At 51.8% G+C, this 19,947-nt stretch overlaps 1 protein-coding gene across 4 annotated transcripts in view; it reads right to left on the bottom strand.

Moving 5' to 3' along the window:
- The window catches only part of robo1 (roundabout, axon guidance receptor, homolog 1 (Drosophila)), a 1,056,574-nt gene that overhangs the window by 629,253 nt on the left and 407,374 nt on the right, over positions 1 to 19,947 (bottom strand). Inside the window, exon 1 of one of the 4 annotated variants that reach the window (XM_072513062.1) lies at positions 15,664 to 15,819. The exons of 2 other annotated variants lie outside the window; for them this stretch is intronic. In XM_072513062.1, coding sequence (XP_072369163.1) covers positions 15,664 to 15,772 — 109 coding nt within the window. In that variant the 5' untranslated portion in view covers positions 15,773 to 15,819. Of the gene's footprint in view, positions 1 to 15,663; positions 15,820 to 19,947 lie in introns of those variants that run through there. One more of the 4 variants, XM_072513064.1, reaches the window with a different exon arrangement.

Below are 19,947 nucleotides of genomic sequence, written 5' to 3'. Positions count from 1 at the left end.
GGGGAGAGGAGCAGCAGCGGGGAGAGAGGAGCAGCAGCGCGGAGAGAGGAGCAGCAGCGGGGAGAGAGGAGCAGCAGCGGGGGGGGGAGCAGCAGAGGGGGGAGAGGAGCAGCAGCGGGGAGAGAGGAACAGCAGAGGGGGGAGAGGAGCAGCAGCAGGGAGAGAGGAGCAGCGGCGGGGAGAGAGGAGCAGCAGCGGGGAGAAAGGAGCAGCAGCGGGGAGAGAGGAGCAGCAGCGGGGGGAGAGGAGCAACAGCCGGGGGAGAGGAGCAGCAGCGGGGGGAGAGGAGCAGCAGCAGGGGGGGGGGAGGAGCAGCAGCGGGGAGAGAGGAGCAGCAGCGGGGGGAGAGGAGCAGCAGCGGGGGGAGAGGAGCAGCAGCGGGGGGAGAGGAGCAGCAGCGGGGGGAGAGGAGCAGCAGCAGGAAAGCAGGAACTCCTGTGCCACAACATTGACACCCTCAGTGAGACACGATTGGCAGAACTTGTAGTGCGGTACCCCAGTGAGTGAGGAACTTGTGGCACTGGACCCCAGTAACTGAGGAACATTTCATACTGTATCCCAGTGAGTGAAGAGATTGTCACAGTGGATCCCAGTAAATGAGATACTTGACTGCACCCTAGTGAGTGAGGAACCTGGGGTACCGGATCCCAGTGAGTGAGAGACTTGTCACATTTGAAAAAATTCTATGATTCACCAGGAGGGCAGAGGAAACGCTATAAGGACACTCTGAAAGCCTCCCGCAATAAAGGCAACACCCCCAAGGAAGTCGCTTGCCTTGGACTCACAAACTGGAGAAGAGGCATTTGTGAGTGCGCCAATCACGTCAAACGTCGCAGGGTGGAGCACGCGGAGGACAAGCATAACCAGCGGAAAGAGAGCGCAGAATCCAGAATGTCCCACCCACCCACCTCATCTAACACCACCTGCCAAACCTGTGGCAGAGTCTGCGGCCCCAGGATTGGACTGTTCACCCACCGCAGAACCCAGCTCCCCGGAGTAGAAGCAAGTCTCCTCGATCCTGAGGGACTGCCCAACAATAAGATGGTTATTGGATGATTTTCCGGGCTGGAGGATGGTTTATGGTGGAACTCTCCGGGGAATGGTATTGGAACCCTTGCTTTTTGTGATATATAATAAATACCAGAGGCCTTGGCGCACTGGGAGCAATTCAAAGTTTGCGGATGATGTGAAACCTGGCGCAGTGTTCACTGTGAGGGGGACAGTGTAGAACTTTAAAGGACGTAGACAGGTTGGCGGGGTGGTCGGACGGAAGCAGAAGAAGTTCAATGCAGAGAAATGTGAAGTGATTCATTTTGAGAGGAAGAACTTGGGAGAGATAGCAGGAGCTCAGGGACCGGTGTTTCTGTGATTTTAGTCATTGAAGGTGGCAGGACAGGTTGAGGGAGCAGCGACTAAATCATACAGTATTCTGGATCTCATTAATCAGGGCATGGAGCACAAAAGCAAGGAGGTAATGTTGAATTTATGTCAGTCGTTAGTTCGGCGTCAGCTGGAATATTCTGTCCAGTTCTGGGAAAGGAACTTCAGGAAGGAAGTGAAGGCATTGAAGGGAGCGCTGAAAAGATTCACCAGGATAGTCCCGGGGATGAGGAACTTTCGTTTTCTGAAACACAGCACCTCCGACAGGGCAGCACTCCCTCAGATCTGTCCTGAACTCTCTGGAGTTATGGTGAAGTTCTGCATTTTCCTTTACTTCGGCGATTCGAAACTGGGAACACATTGTTTTAGTCGGGTGCTGTCTCTGAGATTTACAGTGCAGAAAGAATGCGCATTTGTAAATACAGTTCCTGATGCAGGAGGCCATTCGGCCAATCGCACCTGTACCAGCCCTTTGAAAGAACTGCCCAATGACTGTCACATCTGCCCTTTCCTCATAGCCCGACACATTTTTCTACTTCAGTTATTTCCCCATTTCTCTTGCGAAAGTCATTATTTCTTATTGAATCTGCTTCCGCCTGTTCCAGATCAGAACAACTCACTTTCAGAAAGAGATGGCTCCTTTCACCCCTCTCCAGTTCTGTGGCCAATTAATTTAAATCTGAGTCCTTAAGTTAACGCTTCTTCTTACTGTCAATTTCTTGTCAATTACATTGTTAAGGGAAACAGGTTCCGGGTATTTGAACACACCAGGCCTGATCTCCCGACCACATCCCGCTGGAATCGGGACAGGACGTGACCGGGAGATCCCGCGAGAGGTCACTTCCGGGATTCCCGACGGGCGTTACACCCCCGAGAGATCTCATTAGATCTCGCGAGACGACGCGATCTGGATCCCGTCCTGACTTGCTTAGTGAAGTGAGCTGTTAACACCAGGGGCAGGGATTCTCCGACCGCCGACGTCAGGATCACCTGAGGCCCACCCCCAATGGGCCGAGTCCCCGACGGCGTGGGACGCGTGTGTTCTCACCGTTCAGGGACCTTGCTGTGGACTGCGCCGGGGGAGCTTCAGCGAGGGCTGGGGGGACTGGTGGGGGTTGGTCCGGGGGTGGCAAGGGAGGCAGCTTGTGGCAGGCCGGGACTGCACGCGGCCGCGCCACGCTGTACGGCGCGACCACCGCAGACCGCCGGCGTGTGCATGCGCGGCCATTCTGCGGCCGTATCGGTAGGTAAAGCCGGGGGGCTTTACGTGGCGCTACTACTAGACCTCCACTGGGCAGAGCATCAGTGCGGAGGTGGCACCGACCTTTTAGTCATAAGACCAGATGGACCCTGCGGACATAACCGCAAAATCGGAGAATCGAGCCCAAGTTCTTGCCGACACCAGATGGAACCAAGGCTCGGATGAACCGGCCTTGCCGACGAGACCCGAGCCGGACACCATTCAGCACTCATCTCCAGAAAGGGAGACCAGGCAGGACGGTACTTGGGGGTGGGGGGGGATCTCCCAGGTGATCGGGGGCGGGGGGGGGGGGGGGAATCTCCCAGGTGATCGGGGGCCCCAGGTGGTCGGCCTCTGTGCACATGGGCTAATGCTGATGCTACCTCGGCAGCATGGCAGTGCCACCCAGGCACCATGGCAATGCCACCCGGGTGCCAGTCTGTCAGGGGCAAGGCGCCCATGTGGCATACTGCCCATGCTAGGGATCGGACCTGGGGGTACCCTGCCCGTATGAGCTGGGTGTTGGATGCGGAGGGGTGTGGGTTTCTCAAAGGCCCCGCAACAGGTGAGTTGGGCCTTGTGGGGGGTTGGGGGGGGGGGGTCCGGTGGATCTCTGCTGCACTGGTGAACAGAGCTCCTCAGGGCAGGACATACACCTGAGGGTGACCTTGGCAGGGCCTTCCCCACCGAGAGCCCAAACAATAACAGAGTGGCATTCAATAACGTGGTCGTTCTCAACACTACAAATTCCGGGGACGACCCCACCCAGAACAGAACTATTTTTGTTAGATCGCATCCACAGAAATAGAGGATAGCTGGGGCACAGGGTATGGGGGAGGAGTGTTGGCACTGGCGTACCAGCCTCCCCGAACAGGCGCCGGAATGTGGCGACTAGGGGCTTTTCACAGTAACTTCATATTGTATTATTATTATTATTTTTTATTTATTTTTAAATTTATTTGTTAGCCAGGTCTTGGTTGAAAGTTAGAGGGATGGCAGGGAAGGAAGTGCAATGTTCCTCCTGCAGGATGTTTGAGGTGAGGGATGCCGTTAGTGTCCCTGCTGATTTTACCTGCAGGAAGTGCTGCCATCTCCAGCTCCTCCAAGACCGAGTTAGGGAACTGGAGCTGGAGTCGGAAGAACTTCGGATCATTCGGGAGGCAGAGGGGGTCATAGATAGCAACTTCAGGGAATTAGTTACACCAAAGATTGGAGATAGATGGGTAACTGTAAGAGGGACTTACAGTACTGCGAGAGGACTCCTCAGAGGGCAGTGAGGCTATATGGGTAGAGATCAGGAATAAGAAGGGTGCAGTCACAATGTTGGGGGTATACTACAGGTCTCCCAACAGCCAGCGGGAGATAGAGGAGCAGATAGGTAGACAGATTTTGGAAAAGAGTAAAAACAACAGGGTTGTGGTGATGGGAGACTTCAACTTCCCCAATATTGACTGGGACTCACTTAGTGCCAGGGGCTTAGACGGGGCGGAGTTTGTAAGGAGCATCCAGGAGGGCTTCTTAAAACAATATGTAGACAGTCCAACTAGGGAAGGGGCGGTACTGGACCTGGTATTGGGGAATGAGCCCGGCCAGGTGGTAGATGTTTCAGTAGGGGAGCATTTCGGTAACAGTGACCACAATTCAGTAAGTTTTAAAGTACTGGTGGACAAGGATAAGAGTGGTCCTAGGATGAATGTGCTAAATTGGGGGAAGGCTAATTATAACAATATTAGGCGGGAACTGAAGAACATAGATTGGGGGCGGATGTTTGAGGGCAAATCAACATCTGACATGTGGGAGGCTTTCAAGTGGCAGTTGAAAGGAATACAGGACAGGCACGTTCCTGTGAGGAAGAAGGATAAATACGGCAATTTTCGGGAACCTTGGATGACGAGTGATATTGTAGGCCTCGTCAAAAAGGAAAAGGAGGCATTTGTCAGGGCTAAAAGGCTGGGAACAGACGAAGCCTGCGTGGAATATAAGGAAAGTAGGAAGGAACTTAAGCAAGGAGTCAGGAGGGCTAGAAGGGGTCACGAAAAGTCATTGGCAAATAGGGTTAAGGAAAATCCCAAGGCTTTTTACACGTACATAAAAAGCAAGAGGGTAGCCAGGGAAAGGGTTGGCCCACTGAAGGATAGGCAAGGGAATCTATGTGTGGAGCCAGAGGAAATGGGCGAGGTACTAAATGAATACTTTGCATCAGTATTCACCAAAGAGAAGGAATTGGTAGATGTTGAGTCTGGAGAAGGGGGTGTAGATAGCCTGGGTCACATTGTGATCCAAAAAGACGAGGTGTTGGGTGTCTTAAAAAATATTAAGGTAGATAAGTGGGACAGGCAATTTATCGGTGGGACTTCGGCCCATCCGGGCCGGAGAATCCAGCGGGGAGGACCGCCAACCGGCGCGGCCCGATTCCCGCCCCCGCCGAATATCCGGTACCGGAGACTTCGGCAACCGGCGGGGGCGGGATTCACGGCAGCCCCCGGCGATTCTCCAACCCAGCGGGGGGTCGGAGAATGACGCCCGAGGTGTTGGGTGTCTTAAAAAATATTAAGGTAGATAAGTCCCCAGGGCCTGATGGGATCTACCCCAGAATACTGAAGGAAGCTGGAGAGGAAATTGCTGAGGCCTTGACAGAAATCTTTGGATCCTCACTGTCTTCAGGTGATGTTCCGGAGGACTGGAGAATAACCAATGTTGTTCCTCTGTTTAAGAAGGGTAGCAAGGATAATCCCGGGAACTACAGGCCGGTGAGCCTTACTTCAGTGGTAGGGAAATTACTGGAGAGAATTCTTCGAGACAGGATCTACTCCCATTTGGAAGCAAATGGACGTTTTAGTGAGAGGCAGCACGGTTTCGTGAAGGGGAGGTCGTGTCTCACTAACTTGATAGAGTTTTTCGAGGAGGTCACTAAGATGATTGATGCAGGTAGGGCAGTGGATGTTGTCTATATGGACTTCAGTAAGGTCTTTGACAAGGTCCCTCATGGTAGACAAGTACAAAAGGTGAAGTCACACGGGATCAGGGTTGAGCTGGCAACGTGGATACAGAACTGGCTAGGTCATAGAAGGCAGAGGGTAGCAATGGAAGGATGCTTTTCTAATTGGAGGGCTGTGACCACTGGTGTTCCACAGGGATCAGTGCTGGGACCTTTGCTCTTTGTAGTATATAAAAAATGATTTGGAGGAAAATGTAACTGGTCTGATTAGTAAGTTTGCAGACGACACAAAGGTTGGTGGAATTGCGGATAGCGGTGAGGACTGTCGGAGGATACAGCAGGATTTAGATTGTTTGGAGACTTGGGCGGAGAGATGGCAGATGGAGTTTAATCCGGACAAATGTGAGGTAATGCCTTTTGGAAGGTCTAATGCAGGTAGGGAATATACAGTGAATGGTAGAACCCTCAAGAGTATTGAAAGTCAAAGAGATCTAGGAGTACAGGTCCACAGGTCTTTGAAAGGGGCAACACAGGTGGAGAAGGTAGTCAAGAAGGCATACGGCATGCTTGCCTTCATTGGCCGGGGCATTGAGTATAAGAATTGGCAAGTCATGTTGCAGCTGTATAGAACCTTAGTTAGGCCACACTTGGAGTATAGTGTTCAATTCTGGTTGCCACACTACCAGAAGGATGTGGAGGCTTTAGAGAGGGTGCAGAAGAGATTTACCAGAATGTTGCCTGGTATGGAGGGCATTAGCTATGAGGAGCGGTTGAATAAACTCGGTTTGTTCTCACTGGAACGAAGGAGGTTGAGGGGAGACCTGATAGAGGTATACAAAATTATGAGGGGCATAGACAGAGTGGATAGTCAGAGGCTTTTCCCCAGGGTAGAGGGGTCAATTACTAGGGGGCATAGGTTTAAGGTGAGAGGGGCAAGGTTTAGAGTAGATGTACGAGGCAAGTTTTTTACGCAGAGGGTAGTGGGTGCCTGGAACTCGCTACCGGAGGAGGTGGTGGAAGCAGGGACGGTAGTGACATTTAAGGGGCATCTTGACAAATACATGAATAGGATGGGAATAGAAGGATACGGACCCAGGAAGTGTAGAAGATTGTAGTTTAGTCGGGCAGCATGGTCGGCACGGACTTGGAGGGCCGAAGGGCCTGTTCCTGGGCTGTACATTTCTTTGTTCTTTGTTTGTTCTTTGACTGGGAAGAAGCAGTCAGTGCAGGGATCCCCTGCGGTCGTTCCCCTGAGAAACAAGTATACCACTTTGGATACTTGTGGGGGGGACGACTTACCAGGGGTAAGCCATGGGGTACGGGCCTCTGGCACGGAGTCTGTCCCTGTTGCTCAGAAGGGAAGGGGGGAGAGGAGCAGAGCATTAGTAATTGGGGACTCGATAGTCAGGGGCACAGATAGGAGATTTTGTGGGAGCGTGAGAGACTCACGTTTGGTATGTTGCCTCCCAGGTGCAAGGGTACGTGATGTCTCGGATCGTGTTTTCCGGGTCCTTAAGAGGGAGTGGGATCAGCCCCAAGTCGTGGTCCACATTGGCACTAACGACATAGGTAGGAAAGGGGACAAGGATGTCAGGCAGGCTTTCAGGGAGCTAGGATGGAAGCTCAGAACTAGAACAAACAGAGTTGTTATCTCTGGGTTGTTGCCCATGCCACGTGATAATGAGATGAGGAATAGGGAGAGAGAGCAATTAAACACGTGGCTACAGGGATGGTGCAGGTGGGAGGGATTCAGATTTCTGGATAACTGGGGCTCTTTCTGGGGAAGGTGGGACCTCTACAGACAGGATGGTCTACATCTGAACCTGAGGGGCACAAATATCCTGGGGGGGGAGATTTGTTAGTGCTCTTTGGGGGGGTTTAAACTAATGCAGCAGGGGCATGGGAACCTGGATTGTAGTTTTAGGGTACGGGAGAATGAGAGTATAGCGATCAGGAGCACAGATTTGACGTCGCAGGAGGGGGCCAGTGTTCAGGTAGGTGGTTTGAAGTGTGTCTACTTCAATGCCAGGAGTATACGAAATAAGGTAGGGGAACTGGCAGCATGGGTTGGTACCTGGGACTTCGATGTTGTGGCCATTTCGGAGACATGGATAGAGCAGGGACAGGAATGGATGTTGAAGGTTCCGGGGTTTAGGTGTTTTAGTAAGCTCAGAGAAGGAGGCAAAAGAGAGGGAGGTGTGGCGCTGCTAGTCAAGAGCAGTGTTACGGTGGCGGAGAGGATGCTAGATGGGGACTCATCTTCCGAGGTAGTAGGGCTGAGGTTAGAAACAGGAAAGGAGAGGTCACCCTGTTGGGAGTTTTCTATAGGCCTCCAAATAGTTCTAGGGATGTAGAGGAAAGGATGGCGAGGATGATCCTGGATAAGAGCGAAAGTAACAGGGTAGTTATTATGGGAGACTTTAACTTTCCAAATATTGACTGGAAAAGATATAGTTCGAGTACATTCGATGGGTCGTTTTTTGTACAGTGTGTGCAGGAGGGTTTCCTGACACAATATGTTGACAGGCCAACAAGAGGCGAAGCCACGTTGGATTTGGTTTTGGGTAATGAACCTGGCCAGGTGTTGGATTTGGAGGTAGGAGAGCACTTTGGGGACAGTGACCACAATTCGGTGACGTTTACGTTAGTGATGGAAAGGGATAAGTATACACCGCAGGGCAAGAGTTATAGCTGGGGGAAGGGCAATTATGATGCCATTAGACGTGACTTGGGGGGGATAGGTTGGAGAAGTAGGCTGCAAGTGTTGGGCACACTGGATAAGTGGAGCTTGTTCAAGGATCAGCTACTGCGTGTTCTTGATAAGTACGTACCGGTCAGGCAGGGAGGAATGCGTAGAGCGAGGGAACCGTGGTTTACCAAAGAAGTGGAATCTCTTGTTAAGAGGAAGAAGGAGGCCTATGTGAAGATGAGGTGTGAAGTTTCAGTTGGGGCGATGGGTAGTTACAAGGTAGCGAGGAAGGATCTAAAGAGAGAGCGAAGACGAGCAAGGAGGGGACATGAGAAGTATTTGGCAGGTAGGATCAAGGAAAACCCAAAAGCTTTCTATAGGTATGTCAGGAATAAGCGAATGACTAGGGTAAGAGTAGGACCAGTCAAGGACAGGGATGGGAAGTTGTGTGTGGAGTCTGAAGAGATAGGCGAGATACTAAATGAATATTTTTCGTCAGTATTCACTCAGGAAAAAGATAATGTTGTGGAGGAGAATGCTGAGACCCAGGTTATTAGAATAGATGGCATTGAGGTACGTAGGGAAGAGGTGTTGGCAATTCTGGACAGGCTGAAAATAGATAAGTCCCCGGGGCCTGATGGGATTTATCCTAGGATTCTCTGGGAGGCCAGGGAAGAGATTGCTGGACCTTTGGCTTTGATTTCTATGTCATCATTGGCGACAGGAATAGTGCCAGAGGACTGGAGGATAGCAAATGTGGTCCCTTTGTTCAAAAAGGGGAGCAGAGACAACCCCGGCAACTATAGACCGGTGAGCCTCACGTCTGTAGTGGGTAGTCTTGGAGGGGATTATAAGAGACAAGATTTATAATCATCTAGATAGGAATAATATGATCAGGGATAGTCAGCATGGCTTTGTGAAGGGTAGGTCATGCCTCACAAACCTTATCGAGTTCTTTGAGAAGGTGACTGAACAGGTAGACGAGGGTAGAGCAGTTGATGTGGTGTATATGGATTTCAGTAAAGCGTTTGATAAGGTTCCCCACGGTAGGCTATTGCAGAAAATACGGAGGCTGGGGATTGAGGGTGATTTAGAGATGTGGATCAGAAATTGGCTAGCTGAAAGAAGACAGAGGGTGGTGGTTGATGGGAAATGTTCAGAATGGAGTTTAGTTACAAGTGGCGTACCACAAGGATCTGTTCTGGGGCCGTTGCTGTTTGTCATTTTTATCAATGATCTAGAGGAAGGCGCAGAAGGGTGGGCGAGTAAATTTGCAGACGATACTAAAGTCGGCGGTGTTGTCGACAGTGTGGAAGGATGTAGCAGGTTACAGAGGGACATAGATAAGCTGCAGAGCTGGGCTGAGAGGTGGCAAATGGAGTTTAATGTAGAGAAGTGTGAGGTGATTCACTTTGGAAGGAATAACAGGAATGCGGAATATTTGGCTAATGGTAAAGTTCTTGGAAGTGTGGATGAGCAGAGAGATCTAGGTGCCCATGTACATAGATCCCTGAAAGTTGCCACCCAGGTTGATAGGGTTGTGAAGAAGGCCTATGGAGTGTTGGCCTTTATTGGTAGAGGGATTGAGTTCCGGAGTCAGGAGGTCATGTTGCAGCTGTACAAAACTCTGGCACGGCTGCATTTGGAGTATTGTGTACAGTTCTGGTCACCGCATTATAGGAAGGAAGTGGAGGCTTTGGAGCGGGTGCAGAGGAGATTTACCAGGATGTTGCCTGGTATGGAGGGAAAATCTTATGAGGAAAGGCTGATGGACTTGAGGTTGTTTTCGTTGGAGAGAAGAAGGTGATGAGGAGACTTAATAGAGGCATACAAAATGATCAGGGGGTTAGATAAGGTGGACAGTTAGAGCCTTCTCCCGCGGATGGAAATGGCTGGCACGAGGGGACATAGCTTTAAACTGAGGGGTAATAGATATAGGACAGAGGTCAGAGGTAGGTTCTTTACGCAAAGAGTAGTGAGGCCGTGGAATGCCCTACCTGCTCCAGTAGTGAACTCGCCAACATTGAGGGCATTTAAAAGTTTATTGGATAAGCATATGGATGATGATGGCATAGTGTAGGTTAGATGGCTTTTGTTTCGGTGCAACATCGTGGGCCGAAGGGCCTGTACTGCGCTGTATTGTTCTATGTTCTATGTTCATTTGAAGCTGTGACAATAAGCGATTTTCAATTTCAATATTTGAATTTTTCAATTTTCAAATCTCTGAGCAAGGAAAGGCTCTGTGTTTTGGTTCTGACTTCATCGACCAGCTCGAAACCTGTGAGACACTACGGACAGTGACCCAAGCCTGGAATCGAACCTGTCACCCTGGTGCTGTGAAGCAACAGTGCTAACCACTGTGCTACTGGACTGGTGGAAACCACATCTCCCTAACTCCTCCATGAAATCCTCTCCTGATTTTGGACACCGATATAATGTCGCTTCACAGCTGTACAGAGAGTGTCTCAGTGATTGTCAGAACCTCCACTTTTATAAAGTCGACAGTTCTATTGGCCAATGCACAGTAAGCTGGAGGGAATGAAGAGGTTGATACTCATGCTGAGGTCAGTGCCAAAAACAAATGCCAGCATAAATCATTCATCCAACTATGGAAGAGGCAACTTTGGGAGCAAAATGAATCAATAACTACATTATCTATTCATGAACATTAAGCTGTTTTTAAAAATCTCTCTCCTCATCCTATTGATTAAGTAAGAAGTCTTACGAGGGCAGCACGGTGGGGCAGTGGTTAGCACTGCTGCCTCATGGCGCCGGGGTCCCAGGTTCGATCCCGGCTCTGGGCCACTGTCCGTGTGGAGTTTGCACATTCTCCCCGTGTTTGCGTGGATTTCGCCCCCACAACCCAAAGATGCGCAGCGTAGGTGGATTGGCCACGCTAAATTGCTCGTTAATTGGAAAAAATGAATTGGGTACTCTAAATTTACATTTTTAAAAAGTGAGGGGCGAAATCTCCCCAAACGGCGCGATGTCCGCCGACTGGCGCCCAAAATGGCGCCAATCAGATGGGCATCGCGCCGCCCCAAAGGTGCGGAATGCTCCGCATCTTTGGGGGCCGAGCCCCAACATTGAGGGGCTAGGCCGGCGCCGGAGGGATTTCCGCCCCACCAGCTGGCGCGGAAATGACATGTCGGGGCGACGCATGCGCGGGAGCGTCAGTGGCCGCTGACAGTTTCCCCGCGCATGCGCAGTGGGGAGAGTCTCTTCCGCCTCCGCCATGGTGGAGACCGTTGCGGAGGCGGAAGGGAAAGCGTGCCCCCGAGGCACAGGCCCGCCCGCGGATCGGTGGGCCCCGATCGCTGGCCAGGCCACCGTGGGGGCACCCCCCGGGGCCAGATCGCCACGCGCCCCCCCCAGAACCCCGGAGCCCGCCCACGCCGCCTTGTCCCGCCGGTAAATAGGTACTCTAATTTACGCCGGTGGGACAGGCAATTTCTTGGCGGGAGAATCGAGCGGGGGCCCGCCAACCGGCACGGCCCGATTCCCGCCCCCGCCCAATCTCCGGTACCGGAGACTTCGGCAACCGGCGGGGGCGGGATTCATGGCGGCCAACGGCCATTCTCCGACCCGCTGGGGGGTCGGAGAATGACGCCCAAGAAGTCTTACAACGCCTGGTTAAAGTCCAACAGGTTTGTTTGGAATCACTAGCTTTTGGAGTGCAGTTCCTTCCTCAGGTGAGCTACGCTCTGAAAGCTAGTGATTCAAAACAAAGCTGTTGGACTTTAACCTGGTGTTTGTTGTAAGACTTCTTGCTGTGCCCACCCCAGTCCAACGCCGGCATCTCCACATCATGCCTATTGATTAAGACAGTGAATGTCTGATTGATACTGGACAGGCACCTCCCAGGAAAGCTAATGTGTGATGTGTGGTACATATTGGCCACGCCGTTTGAGAGGAACTCACCAGCTCTTCTTTGGATGGTGACTGTCGGATCTTTCACATTCACCCAAGTAGGAAAGCACAGCCCCCATTGAACCTCCAACAGTGCTGCTCTGCCTCTGTGACACTGGGGAAACCAACCTGGAGATTGGTGCCAGATTCACTGAGTGTGACTCATCTTCTGATCTGGAGCTGAGAGGGCTACGCACTCTTGTCAATATTTGAATGACCCACCCCACACTTATAACCCCAAGTGATCTCTGCTGCTGAAGGAACCCTGGGCGGGATTCTCCCAGCCCAGGGCCAGAGAACAATCCCCCCGACCAGCGCGAATCGTGCCATGCCACCCCAACGGCGGCAGCGATTCTCGAGAATTGGCGGCATTGGCGCTGGCGTGGTTGGCGCGGCATCGGTCGCCACCCCCCCCCCCCCTCCGATTCTTGCTCCGGGATGGGCCGAGCGCCCGTCGTAAAAACGCCAAGTCCCGCCGGGGTCGTCCACACCTGCTCTCAGCCGACGGGAACTCGCCGTTGAAGGGTCAGGGGGCGCGGCCTGTAGGGGGGCAGCGGGGGGGGGCCTCCGATGTGGCCTGGCCCGCGATCGGGACCTACCGATCGGCGGGCCGGCCTCTCTGGCTGGGGGCCTCCTTTCTCTGCGCCGGCCCCTGTAGCCCTGCACCATGTTGCGTCGGGGCCGGCGCGGAGAAGGGAGCCACTGCGCATGTGCGTGTTGGCGCCGGTGCCACGACGCATGCGCGGATCCCGCGGTGCCCAATTCACGCCAGGATCAGCAGCTGGAGCAGCGTACACCGCTCCAGTGCCGTGCTGACCCCCGGTAGGGGCCAGAATTGCTGATCCTGAGGCCGTGTTGACGTCGTCGAGAAACGCGATGGCACTTAACCTCAGGATCAGTGAAATATATGTAGACAAATTCAAATATGCCAAAGATGCCTATATATATGTTTCTGGAACATACCTCTTCATTCACCTGAGGAAGGAGCAGCGCTCCGAAAGCTAGTGACATCGAAACAAACCTGTTGGACTTTAACCTGGTGTTGTAAGACTTCTTACCGTGCTCACCCCAGTCCAACGCCGACATCTCCACATCATAAAACTAAGACAAGTTTGTACATTTGTAATCACATAATCAGCTATGGCATCGGTTACTCATTCATCAAATAAACATCCAACCAGCCCCCGTCTGGATTTCCAAATAGTACACACATGTGGCTGACGCATCAGCCAAGACTGGTCTGAACCATATTGGCGGTGTGGCGTACAACAGAACGTACATGGAGTACAGGTCGATGTGGCAACAGGCAACATGACCTGCCTGTTGCAGTCTGAACTTCAGGGTAATGATCACCGAGACTCCAACTGTCTTCTTGGCTGAACAGGGATCTCTCTCACTCTTACCGCCCTTCCTGTGTGCTGCAAAGATATGCACCTTGGTGACCACCCGGTTTGGGCGCACATCTTCCTTGGCCTTCAAATCCTGGAGCGGGACCCGAATCCAGGGCTTCTAGTTCAGAAGCCTGGACGCTACACACTGCAACACAAGACCCCCCCTGGATATACATCGACATGCTGACGTATAAATGATTGAGTCCTGGCACTGACTCCGCACCTTGCCACAGTCCCATCACTAAAAGACACATTTTCTAAACACGTAGCACATCAGTGTATCTGGGACCTTGCTGTGTGCAGACGGGCTGTCACACCTCCCACATTACAACACCGACCGCCCTTCAAAAAGTGCTTCATTGAGGGCGAAGCATTCTCGGACATCACGAGGTTGTGAAAAGCGGGAGGCACGGCAGCATAGCGCGGTAGCACAGTGGTTAGCACGGTTGCTTCACAATGCCAGGGTCCCGGGTTCGATTCCCGGCTTGGGTCACTGTCTGTGCGGAGTCTGCACGTTCTCCCCGTGTCTGCGTGGGTTTCCTTCGGGTGCTCCGGTTTCCTCCCACGAGTCCTGAAAGATGTGCTGTTAGGTGAATTGGACATTCTGAATTCTCCCTCCGTGTACCCGAACAGGCGCCGGAATGTGGCGACTAGGGGATTTTCACAGTAGCTTCATTGCAGCGTTAATGTAAACCTACTTGTGACAATAAAGATTATTATTGTTATTTATTTTCTTCCTGTACCTTTTGAATCAAAAGAACTGGAAAGGTCACGACTGACTTAATGCAGCGAGCCTTCACCATTGGGCACAACAGTCCTGACTCCGGGGGGCATAATGGCGCAGTGGTTAGCACTGCTACTTCATGGCGCTGAGGGCCCGGGTTCAATCCCGGCCCTGGGTCACTGTCCGTGTGGAGTTTGCACATTCTTCCCGGGGTCTGCGTGGGTCTCACCCCCACAACCCAAAGATGTGCAGGGTAGGTGGATTGGCCGCGCTCAAGTGCACCTTATTTGGAAAAAGATTATTATTAAATTGCTTGCCCCATCCAATTTCGAAAGTCCCTATTGAATGTGCTCCCAATTCCCCTTTCCGACACCACATTCCAGGTCTCAACCTCTTGCTGTGTGTGAAAAAGAATCTCCCTCTCTGATTCATGTGCGAACCATCTGAAACCTGAACCCGTCTGGCTATCGGCCCTCCTGCCCCTGCAGACAGCATTCCTTTATTTCCTCCATCACGCCGCTTTTGTGACTTTAAGGCCTCTATTAAATCTCCCCTTAACCTTCTCTTCTCCCTGGAGGACAATCCCAGCCCCTCCACACCCACTGAGGTCCCTGACCCCTGGGAACATTCTAGTAAATCTCCTCCGAAGCCTTGACATTTGGACATACGATACCAGGTAGAAACTCAATTATTATGGGCGGCACGGTGGCACAGTGGTTAGCACTGTTGCTTCACAGCGCCAGGGTCCAGGGTTCGATTCCCGGCTTGGGTCACTGTCTGTGCGGAGTCTGCACGTCCTCCCCGTGTCTGCGTAGGTTTCCTCCGGGGGCTCCGGTTTCCTCCCACAAGTCCCGAAAGACGTGGATTGGACATTCTGAATTCTCCCTGCGTGTACCCGAACAGGCACCCCTAGGCGACTAGGGGCTTTTCCCAGTAACTGCATTGCAGCATTAATGTAAACCTACTTGTGACAATAATAAAGATGATTATTATTATATCATTAGTATCATCTTTGATATCTTACAAGACTTACTGTACGGTCTGCCTGGGAGACATGTTACTCAGCTTTGAGCAGGAGGGGGAACCACCATTGAAAAGGGAGGTGCTCGGCCGAGAAGGGGTTAATGGGCTGAGGTTGGTGCACGGGCAGGTGGGCAGGTGCCTGCTGTCTTAAGGAGAATTATTTTGAAGGCCAGCCCCCGCCTGAATTCGATGCCCCTGTGCCATCTGTAATCACCCAGCTCCTCTCTTTAACGACCGTGCACAATGCAGTGCTGACATTTGCATCCCGGGAAAGCCAGATAACAGCAATGGAGGCGCGGTTTAAAATTGCTTTAGGAGGGGGGGGGGGTCAGTGAGGGCAGGGAGGTAGGGGTCTGCAGCTTTACTCACGGCTCTTCCACCGCAGCCTGACCTTTGACCTTCCTGGGATGTCCACACTAGCGGCCAGTCGAGGTGTCCAAATCAACAGAGGTTGGAGTAACAGGATCCAATGTAGCATGCTCAATGCAGCTCCCAGGGAGGCAGGAGGATGCCAGCGTGGTCCGCGGTAAGAATGCCTCCCAGGAGTGTTTTCTGTTGAGCAGCAGTCAGTGATGAGGAGGGGAGTGCCAGATCGCTGTCGACCTTGAATGTAGCGTGAGGAACTCCACACAGGTAAGCCTCTTTCATCAAGGAGCTCAGCAAAAGGCAGACCAAGGCAGGCCAGCAGCACGGTGCAATTCCCATACCGGCCTCCCCGAACAGGCGCCGGAATGTGGCGACTAGGGGCTTTTCACAGTAACTTCATTGAAGCCGATTTGTGACAATAAGCCATTTTCATTTTCATTTTTCATTTTCAAATAGCCTTACATTTTGTTTTTTATGTTTATTTGTGTGTCTATCTGTGTATGCGTGACACAGAGTGTGATTTTGTGTCTGCGTGCATATCTCTATGTGTCTGTGTGCGTGTGTGTGTGCCTATAATCTGACAGTAACCCCACACGGTGAGATGGGATAATTGGTTCTAATCATTGATTTCCCCTCCTGCAGTCTGCCTATTGCAACCTTTGGTTCCTCGAGTATTTAACAGTTGCTCGCCTAATCGCCGTCCATCATCATTACGTTTAAAGTTCTCCTCCCGTAACTTTGGAAAAATACTTTTCAATGCTGAATGATGCTCGCGCTGGAATGATTCAGCGTTTTATTTTAACTCGCGCGCGCGCGCTCTCTCTATAGAAATATATATATATATAAATTCAATCTCCAGTACTGCGCAGTTGCTTGTGAGGATTGGCAAGCTGTACAGACTCTTGCAGACTCTCTCTCTCGGTGGTGGTTAGTAACAGATGGGATGGAGTGTGGATTGAAACAGTGGGAAAGCCCATGTCCCACTTATCTGGATTTCATTTTTGCTCACAGACTGACAGACTGATTCACAGAGAACTCGGGATACAACACTGACCGGTAATCAGAGACAGAGGGAGGATAGTGTCTCATTTCTGTCTTTGAAATGGTCCATGGGAATCCCACTGGCATATACATACCCATGTACAAATGTATACGTACTATAGGCACACACACGTGCCCAATGCATGACCCTCCTACCGCTGACATGTTTCTCCATTTTTACTTTTTATTTATTATTTCACAGGACATGACATTGCTGGCTGGGCCAACATCTGTTACCCATTCCACTTTAAAAAATAAATTTAGAGTATCCAATTCATTTTTTCCATTTAAGGGGCAATTTAGCGTCTTTTGGGTTGTGGGGGCGAAACCCACGCAGACACGGGGAGAATGTGCAAACTCCACACGGACAGCGACCCAGAGCCGGGATCGAACCCAGGACCTCGGCGCCGTGAGGCGGCAGTGCTAACCCACTGCGCCACCGTGCTGCCCCGTTACCCGTTCCTAATCGCCCTTGAGAAGGTGGTGGTGAGCTGCGTTCGTGAACCGCTGCAGCCCATGTTGTGCAGGTACACCCACTGTGCTGCTAGGGAGGGAGTTCCAGGATTCAAACCAGCGACAGCGAAGGAACGGTCGATATATTTCCAAGTCGGGATGGTGTGTGGCTTGGAGAGGAACTTGCAGGAAGTGGTGTTCCTAGGCATCTGCTGCCCTTGTCCTTCTGGGTGGCAGAGGTTGCGGGTTTATAAGGAGTCTTGGGCAGTTCCTGCAGTGCAGTTTGTAGATGGTGCACACGGCTGGCACTGTTTGTCGGTGGTGGAGGGAGTGAGTGTTGAAGGTGGTGTTTGGGGTGTCAATCAAGCGGGGCTGCTTTGTCCTGGATGGTGCCGAGCTTCTTGAGTGTTGTTGGAGCTGCACCCATCCAGGCAAGTGGAGAGTATTCCATTACACTCCTGACTTGTGCCTTGTAGATGGTGGACCGACTTTGGGGAAATCAGGAGGTGAATCACTCTCCACAGGATTCTCAGCCTTTGACCTGCTCTTGTAGCCTCCGTTATAATATGGTCAGTCCAGTTCAGTTTCTGGTCACTCCCAGGATGTTGATGATGGTGGTGGGATATTGTGCATGGTTCTTCTTTTCCCAGAGAGTAGTGAGTTTTTGGAATGTGTTGTCCGCTGGTTTTGTGGGTGCTGATGGCTTTGACTTCAAGAGTTTTCTGTATGTCAGGCCGGGGCTCTCCTGACTGACCCAGGTGGAAGGTAGGAAAAGGTTTTCCTGGCTCTGTGGGATCTCTGGCACTGGTTTCCGTGACCTGAGGGGGTTCAGAGAGGAAGTCCTTCCTCTCCTCGAGGTGCAGTTTCGTTTCCCTGTTGGTTCTGCCTCTCCCCGGATGTCCCACGGCTGTGGGTATAATCCTGCAGCTGTCATGTGTTGTGGGGCAGGTTTGCCAGAAGAACTGGCCGCCCCCTGCCTGTTACCTAGCACGTGGTGCGAGTATCTCACCCCCGAGATGCAGCTGGGCTGCAACAGTACAATCCCACCCCGGCCAATGAACCTCCGAACCTTTGCTCCATTTGATTTCTTCCCAGTGAGAAAGGGTCTGGGTGGACCCGCGAACGAAATCTTACCCAACACATGGAAAGAACCTGCATTTATATAAAGCACCTTCTCTGACCTCCCGGAGACGTTCGCAAGCAAGGAAGTACTTTCTGAAGTGCGCTCACCGTTATAAAGTGTGGAATAGAGCACCCAACCCGTGCACAGCAAGATCCCACAAATAGCAAAGTGGTGACGACTAGATACAAACGAGCATTTGAATTAGGAGCAGGCGGAGGCCACTCAGCCCCTCGAACCTACTCTGCCATTGAATCAGATCATGGTTGATCTGACAACTCTCAACTCCACATTCCTGCCTACCCCCTTGTTAATCAAAAATCTATCTAACTCTGCCATGAAAATATTCAACAATTCCCCTTCCACAGCCTTTAGAGGAAGGGAGTTGTAAATACTCACGGCGCTCTGATAAACAATTTCTCCTCATCCCTGTCTTAAATGGGCAACCCTCCTTATTTTTAAACAGACACCCATAGCTTTGCATTCTCCCACAAGAGGAAACATCGCCTCCACATCCACCTTGTCAAGACCCCTCAGGAGCATAGGTCATAGAATTCCTACAGTGCAGAAGGAGGCCATTCAGCCCATCGAGTCTGCACCAACCCTCTGAAAGTGCACTCTACCTAGGGCCACTCGCCCGCCCTATCCCTGTAACCCCACCTAACCTTTTGGACACTAAGGGGCAATTTAGCATGGCCAATCCACCTAATTGCACATCTTTGGACTGTGGGAGGAAACCGGAGCACCCGGGGAGAAAGCACAAACTCCACACGGACAGTCACCCGAGGCCGGAATTGAACCCAGGACCCTGGCGCTGTGAGGCAGCAGCGCTAACCATTGTATCCCCATGCCGCCCTGTGAAAGAATATCACCCAGGTCCACGTCATGTGCGAGCTGATCATTCATTCCCTCTGTTCTCTCTCCATGTTTTCGACAGACCTGCTGGCTATTATTTTTTTGCACACACCAGCAGCTCCAATCACAGGCAGTGATTCATTATCGCTCTCACTGCTGTGCTGCTCAAACAGGCTATAAATTGCTGATTCCAGAAAGTTCTCTATTTCACATTCGCGGTGGTGTACCAGGCTGTCTATCGATCTGTCGAAAGAGTGCGTTTAGAATCATAGAATCATAGAATTTACAGTGCAGAAGGAGGCCATTCGGCCCATCGAGTCTGCATCGGCTCTTGGAAAGAGCACCCTACCCAAGGTCAACACCTCCACCCTATCCCCATAACCCAGTAGCCCCACCCAACACTAAGGGCAATTTTGGACACTAAGGGCAATTTATCATGGCCAATCCACCTAACCTGCACATCTTTGGACTGTGGGAGGAAACTGGAGCACCCGGAGGAAACTCACGCAGACACGGGGAGAACGTGCAGACTCCGCACAGACAGTGACCCAAGCCGGAATCGAACCTGGGACCCTGGAGCTGTGAAGCAATTGTGCTGTCTACAATGCTACCGTGCTACCCATCAGCTTCCTCTCCCGCACCTGGCTATATTTTCATTTCTTTGCTATACTTGCGACCTGAAAGGGTGTGTTTAAATTAGGAGAATGCAAGACAGCCCCTGATGGAACCCTTGCAGGGCAGAAGGAGGCCATTCAGCCCATCCAGTCTGTACCAACCCTCCGAAAGAGAACCCGACCGAGGCCCACTCCCCCGCCCCT

This window comes from Scyliorhinus torazame, chromosome 8, assembly GCF_047496885.1.
Source record: "Scyliorhinus torazame isolate Kashiwa2021f chromosome 8, sScyTor2.1, whole genome shotgun sequence".
Taxonomy (NCBI): domain Eukaryota; kingdom Metazoa; phylum Chordata; class Chondrichthyes; order Carcharhiniformes; family Scyliorhinidae; genus Scyliorhinus; species Scyliorhinus torazame.
The sequence above is the reverse complement of the archived record's forward strand: the minus strand, read 5'-3'. Positions and strand labels throughout refer to the sequence as shown.